This window comes from Galeopterus variegatus, unplaced genomic scaffold (genome assembly GCF_000696425.1).
Source record: "Galeopterus variegatus unplaced genomic scaffold, G_variegatus-3.0.2 Scaffold1394, whole genome shotgun sequence".
Lineage (NCBI taxonomy): Eukaryota > Metazoa > Chordata > Mammalia > Dermoptera > Cynocephalidae > Galeopterus > Galeopterus variegatus.
In genome coordinates, this window is record NW_007727505.1 from 8482 (window position 1) to 15296 (window position 6815).

The window sequence follows — 6815 nt, forward strand, 5'->3', positions numbered from 1 at the left end:
GCTCCCCTTATGTCCCTTTCCAGACCCCACCCCAGCTTCCTCCCTCCTCCAAAGCCCCGAGTCCAGCGCGGCACAACAGGCGGCGCTTGCATACCCCGACAGACCGCCTCGGGAGGAGCGGCTAGCGAGGACCGGCGGGGACCCCGCCCCCCGCGCTGCCACTGGTTCGACAGTGAGATAAGGGGGCCCATCTCCAACGAAGCGGAATGCGAGAAGGCAAACTGGTCTTTCGGTCCCGCCCCGCTGGGTCACGTCAGTCTCGGGTTCACGCACTGCAATTGGCCCGCCCGAGCCGCTTTCTCGGCTCCACCTCTTGCACTGCGATTGGTCGGCTGGCGGGGCCCCGCCCCGTTTTCCTGGAAAGTTCTTGGAAATCTGTCAGAGGTGTTTCCTTTCAAGGCCGGAGGCCCCAGACGCGGGTGCCCACGCACCCACCCGCGCCCCTGCCCCCCTCCCGGGCCCCGAGCACAGGCTGCTGTTCTAGGAAGGCGCCGCTTCTCGGAAGGGCTGGGACTCCGCGGACAAAGGATTAGGCGGCGGCTCGCCCCGCCCCCCTCGCCCTCCCGCGCGGTCGCGCCGCAGCCTCTCAGTCCTTGCCCGACGCCCGTGCGCCCCGGGAGCCTGTCCTGATCGCTCGCTACGCGCCCATTGGCTCCCTCCCGCCGCCGCCGTCAGGCCGCGTCCGCATTCCGGACCTTAGCTGCCGCTGCTGGGACATGGTCCTCTGCGTTCAGGGGTAAGAGCGGCTCTCCGCCCCAGCCCAGCCTACGCGCGGGGCGCACCGGAGAGCACTGGCCTCGTGCTAGTTGCCGGGCTTTGGGAGGACATGACGGGCCGAAGGTGACCGAGTGCAGAAGGACCTCGGGAGTGTGGCGCTATACTCCCTCCCACACGCACTCACCTCTACCCACACTGTGGGTAGGGGAACTGGGGATTAGCTGGCAACGAGAGGAACACAGGGTGGGCTCAGCCTGGGTTCTCACTGGAGCAAGTGGACGCCGACAGCAGGGGGTCCTCAAGACGTGGCTCACGAGCTTAGACCTCCTTCAGGACCCAGAGCGCCTATCTAGCCTGCGCGCTGCCCTTCCTATTGGTGACCTTGGGCCAGCCTCTGCCCCTCTCTGTCCCGGTGTCTGCTCTCCTGCCCCAGGCTAGCAGTTAAGCTCGTCTTTGGAAGCCAGCCTGAGTTCCTTGCCTCTCCCCAGGCGGTCACCTGATAAGCAGCAGCTCTTGGGAGAAGCTGGGTTTGGCCTAGTCCTGCCTGGGGTACCCTCACAGTCGCCTCACCCTCCTCTCAGACCATACTGGGATCCCAGTGGGAGAAGGATCTTGTCTGCTGTCTTCCTTCTCCAAGTTTCCCAAAGACTTGGGGTGGGGGCCAGTGGAGGGGGGTGCTGATAAGATAGAGTCTTGGCCTCAGCTGAACATTCTTGGCACATCTGTTCCACCCTGATCCTCAGCATCCCCTTCGACCAAAGGGTCTGATGCTCTCCACACAGATCTGACAGGAGCCCAGAAAGCTCCAAGGAGAGAAGGAGAGAGAAGGTATAAGTGGATGTTCCATACCCAGAGAAAGCTGTGTATCTCAGAAGTGGCTGTTAGAACTGGCATGGTGCCGGGTGAGGGAAGGTGGAAGGTGGGCCTAGGCTGAAGAGCCCCTTTTCTTTTTTTTTTTTTTTTTTTTAAAAATGACCGGTAAGGGGATCTCAACCCTTGGCTTGGTGTTGTCAGCACCACGCTCAGCCAGTGAGCACACCGGCCATCACTATATAGGATCCGAACCCGTGGTGTTGGTGTTATCAGCACCGCCCTCTCCCGAGTGAGCCACGGGCCGGCCATGAAGAGCCCCTTTTCTTTTTTTTTTTTTTTTTAAAAATGACCGGTAAGGGGATCTCAACCCTTGGCTTGGTGTTGTCAGCACCACGCTCAGCCAGTGAGCACACCGGCCATCACTATATAGGATCCGAACCCGTGGTGTTGGTGTTATCAGCACCGCCCTCTCCCGAGTGAGCCACGGGCCGGCCATGAAGAGCCCCTTTTCTTTTTTTTTTTTTTTTTAAAAATGACCGGTAAGGGGATCTCAACCCTTGGCTTGGTGTTGTCAGCACCACGCTCAGCCAGTGAGCACACCGGCCATCACTATATAGGATCCGAACCCGTGGTCTTGGTGTTATCAGCACCGCACTCTCCCGAGTGAGCCACGGGCCGGCCATGAAGAGCCCCTTTTCTTGGAACAGGACAGAGGTGCTGAGAAGACTACTTCTCCCTGGTTGTCTCCAGCATGTTGCTTTCTCCTCTCTGAATCTAGGGACTTTTGGACATCTGTCCCCCACCACTGCCTTCCTCTTCAGGAGCCCCCCGCCCATTTTGGGGTCCTACAGCCTCTTTTAGGTTGCCCCAGCTGAGGGCCCCCTTATAGTCTCAAGGTCAGTGTTGGGTGTTGGAGAGCAAGATTTTTAACAGACCTGCTACACACACACAGACCCAGAGCAGTTGTATCTTCCTGGGGTGGAGGGCAGGGATTCCCAACTGTAGGTTTGAACTGCCAGCTTTGCTGTGGAGTCTCCCCCCCCCAGAGCTGAGTTCACCCCACTGCCCTGTATCCCCTAGTAGAACTCACTGGCTGGGCTCCACAGCAGGCACACACATGTACCTGGAACACACCAGCCACCACCCCTGACATGATGATGACACAGCCATGGACACACCCCTGCCCAGATACAGTCACTCACCAGGAGCTTGTGGGGATCAGCACAGCCATTCACACACCCAGATACCGAATCAGCCCCAGAGATGCCCTCACCCACAAGTGGGACCTTTGCAAAGGACTTGCTAAACTGTCTGGACATGGCCACCCCCAGAGGCTCCAGCCTGACAGGCTATCCCAGGAAGGCAACTCTGGGCCCCAGCAGGCAGGTCATCTAAAAATTTGGCCCCCATCTCCCCGAGCAGGATTCCAGAGCTCCCACAGTGTAGCCAGGGTAGGTATGGAAAAGTACTTGGCAGGCTGTAGTGTGCCAGGGTTGTGTGATCCCCCCTCTTCCTGTGAGTGGTTATATGGCCATGATTTGTGAGGCCTTTCTAAGGGTCACTTGTAACGTACACTGTCAGATCTGGTTCCACTGCCACCAGCTCCTGTCTACCTCTTCCTGTCTCACAAGCAATACTGGCACTGTTTGTTCATGCTGTAATCTCTGCCTGGAATGCTTTCCCCAACTTCCCTACCTTTGGCTTGGCAGACTCAGCTCAGGATCAAGCCTGCCCTGATTCCCCCATGACACTCTGTGCTCTTGTGACTTTGGGTTATAATTAAATCTTAGTGCCACCTTCCCCAGCCAGCATGGTTCTCCTTGAGGGCAGGTCCTGTAGTTTTATTATCTTGGTGTCCTAAGGTCCAGCAGGGGAATAGACCCAGAACTGAGGCCTGGGGATGTATTTTGCAAGGAGTGAGGGAGGACCAGCAGTCTTCCTCAGGAAGCAGGGCCAACCCTTGCCCCACTCCCAGAGAGGAAGCCCCAGGATCACCATGCTGGGTGGGCTTCCCCTAGGAGGAACCTACTGCTTAGATTTTTGCTGGCTCAGTTCCCCCAACCCCAGCCATCCAAAAATATGGTGTTGCTGAACCCCTCAGTGTCTGGGCTGGTCAGATCCTTCATTGGGGAGAGGGGAAACTGAGCCAGTAGGGAGCAAGCTTTGCACAAGATCATAGCACCTAGTACGGCTGGCTTGACAAGGTGGGATCTGGTATGTGGGTTGGGAACTCTTCCCTTTGGTGGAGCTCACATTCACGGTTGGTGAGACTCGCCAATGCCTTTAAAGACCACTATTCACCTAGACCCTCAGCTGGGAGGAACAGAGGCCAGGATGGGAGTCTGACATGTAGGGGTAGGGGATCATTTCAGCCTCTAGGTCTTGGCCAGTGTGGACCTAGGTCTCTCTAACAGACATTCCTGTCCGTGGAGAGTGTGTGACTTTAGTCCTCCTACTGTAATTTTGGCACCTCTCTGGTAGACCCCACGCAGGTCCATCCTATGGCTTAACCAGGACCAGTGCCATTTAACCAGCCCACCTCAGCCAGGAAAGCACAAACATGAGGATACTTTGCTCTGGATCTTATTAGTGTGGTGGGAATACTAGAAATGCCTATAGAGAATGATCTGTCCTTTTGAAATAAAGAGAGATATTAATTACTGTTTAATAAACTTAGGGGAGTAAAGAACAATCTTTCAAAAGAAGGTCCACACGTGGGAGAACAAGTCAAGGGGGGTTTTGTGTTGAGAAGTAGGAGGTGGGATACTGAGCTTATTGAGCCCCTTGGTGGGTAAAGGGGAAACTGAGTTTCATAGTGAGATGGGCTCGTCAGAGGTCATGCAACTAGTCTGGAGCATAGGGGATCTCTGGAAATGGGGGAAGCATGGAGTCTCCACTCACTACCCATCTACTTCCTTCTAGACCTTGTCCTTTGCTGGCTGTGGAGTGGATCGGGCAGTGGCCCCTGTGGGTCCAGTCCCTGGAGCTGCCTGAGCCAGACATGCAGCCCTTGCCTGCCGGGGCCTTCCTGGAAGAAGTGACAGAGGAGACCCTGGCCCAGCCAGAGAGCGAGCCAAAGGTGCTGGACCCTGAAGAGGATCTGCTGTGCATAGCCAAGACCTTCTCCTACCTTCGGGAATCTGGTGAGTCTGAGGGGGCAGGCAGGCCTTGTCCTGGGAAGTCTGGTGGGGGAAGTTTAGCTCCACCTGTAGAGTATGATGACTTGGGAGTCATGGCACTGCCCTCTCCAGGGAAGTGTGAAGGTGGAAGCACAGCCCTGGGTTGGTGCCCCAGCTAATTTCCACCATGACCAGTTTCTTGGCCCCCTCTCCACTTGCCTAGGATGGTACTGGGGTTCCATTACGGCCAGCGAGGCCCGGCAACACCTGCAGAAGATGCCAGAAGGCACATTCCTAGTACGTGACAGCACCCACCCCAGCTACCTGTTCACACTGTCAGTCAAAACCACCCGTGGCCCCACCAATGTGCGCATTGAGTACGCTGACTCCAGCTTCCGCCTGGACTCCAACTGCTTGTCCAGGCCACGCATCCTGGCCTTCCCAGATGTGGTCAGCCTTGTGCAGCACTATGTGGCCTCCTGTGCTGCTGACACCCGAAGTGACAGCCTTGATCCCGCTCCCACCCCAGTCCTGCCTATCCCTAAGGAAGATGCACCTGGTGACCTAGCGCTGCCTGCCCCTGTGGCCACTGCTGTGCACCTAAAACTGGTGCAGCCCTTTGTGTGCAGAAGCAGTGCTCGCAGCCTGCAGCACCTGTGCCGCCTCGTCATCAACCGTCTAGTGGCCGACGTGGACTGCCTACCGCTGCCCCGGCGCATGGCTGACTACCTCCGACAGTACCCCTTCCAGCTCTGACTGGGCTGGGCACCCTGCCCAGCCTCGCCCAGCCACACCCTGGAGGGGACACTGGCCCCAGCTGGACTCGGGCTCCTGCTATCCCTCCTCTAGTCATCCTGGTGCCTGCATGCATCTGGCAGCTGGACCAGGAAGAGCCAGCAGAAACAAGGCAGGGGGGTGGAGGGAGGTGTCACACAATTTGGAGGTCAGTGCCCCTAGGCTCCGTGTGGCTCCATTGTGGTGAGCCATGTGTCAGAGGAGAGGAAGGCAGGACCTTGTCTCACCCTGTGGGCTAGGTCCAGGCTTCCACTCACTTGCCTGCCCAGGCCACCTTAACTGTGTAGAGTTTCCCAGCCCTTGTTTCTCAATCCCCAGGGTGGGGCAGGCCCCCTACTGCTACCCAGCCTCTGTTTCTGGGATAATGGCAACCAGAGGAACTGAGATTGATAGTGACAGTCCCCTTATCGGGGAGCAGGCTAGGTTGGGGGACTGCACAGTTATACAGTATTTATTTATTTATTTTCCTTGGGCTTGGTCTCAGGGGTGAGCTGACCCCACCTCTCTGCCCTGAGCCCTGGGTGGTTCAGAGCTCTGCCCTAGCTTCTCTGGTTTTTCCCTGTGGAGAGCCTCATCCTGAGACATGTTGCTGGACCCAAGGCAGTCCTGGATGTCTGGCACTGACCCACCCACCTGTGAATGTGTCCACTCTCTTCTACCCCAGCCCTGTTTTGGGAGGGTGGGCAAATGGAGAAGGAAATGGAGCCAGATCCTCAGTCCCCAGCAGAGCCTCTGGCAGGGCAGAGCCCTACCTGTGCAGAGCTGGCCTCACTGTGGCACAGGCCCTGCGCAAATGCAAGTGCTATGGCAGGAAGGGGTGCTGCTTCAATGGCTGCTGCTGCAGCTCTGTGGGGGTCTTCTTCCTGCCCAGAAAGTTGCCTGCGCATGAAAGAGGGAGAGAAATACATATCTGATAAGACTTTTTTTTTTTCTTTTTTGTCTTTTTTACTGACCGGTAACGGGATCACAACCCTCGGTGTCGCGCCCATACCGGGGACCGGCAACGGGATCACAACCCTCGGTGTTGCGCCCGCACCGTGCTCAGCCAGTAAGCAGGAACCGGTCTCCACATGGGATCTGAACCCTTGGTGGGAGTGCCACCGCACTCCCAAGCGGCGCACTTCTCCAGTGCGCCACCGGCCGGCCCCTGATAAGACTTTATAAAGTGATTATTATAACAAAAAACCAGTTTGGTAGTCATCTTCTACTGATTTTTTTGTAATGATAATAAAATTATACCTTTCATTTATGGAGCCCTCAATGGGGCATCTTTAGAGTTCTGTACACAGTTTGTCCCCTTGATCATTATCCTCCATTTTACATCTGGGCTAGCCGAGACCCACAGACCTCATGTTGCTGAGCAGTCCCTGC

The 6815-nt window shown here is 56.8% G+C and overlaps 1 protein-coding gene across 2 annotated transcripts; it reads left to right on the forward strand.

Moving 5' to 3' along the window:
* The first annotated feature begins 594 nt into the window (after positions 1 to 594).
* Positions 595 to 6368, forward strand: CISH (cytokine inducible SH2-containing protein). 2 transcript variants are annotated; one of them, XM_008576725.1, is made up of 3 exons: positions 595 to 736; positions 4453 to 4673; positions 4873 to 6368. In XM_008576725.1, the coding sequence occupies exons 1-3, from the start codon at positions 717 to 719 to the stop codon at positions 5403 to 5405; spliced, it is 774 nt and encodes a 257-aa protein (XP_008574947.1). In that variant the 5' UTR covers positions 595 to 716; the 3' UTR covers positions 5406 to 6368. The 2 variants fall into 2 exon arrangements, with proteins under 2 accessions (XP_008574947.1, XP_008574946.1); XM_008576724.1 differs by lacking the exon at positions 595 to 736 and having other exon boundaries at positions 4279 to 4673.
* Positions 6369 to 6815: the final 447 nt, after the last annotated feature.

Excerpts from the sequence above, each read along its gene's own strand:
- CISH (XM_008576724.1), top strand. The coding sequence starts at position 4,415 with ATGGAGTCTCCACTCACTACCCATCTACTTCCTTCTAGACCTTGTCCT. Across the intron at positions 4,674-4,872 it reads CTCCTACCTTCGGGAATCTG|GATGGTACTGGGGTTCCATT; the intron begins GTGAGTCTGAGG and ends CCACTTGCCTAG.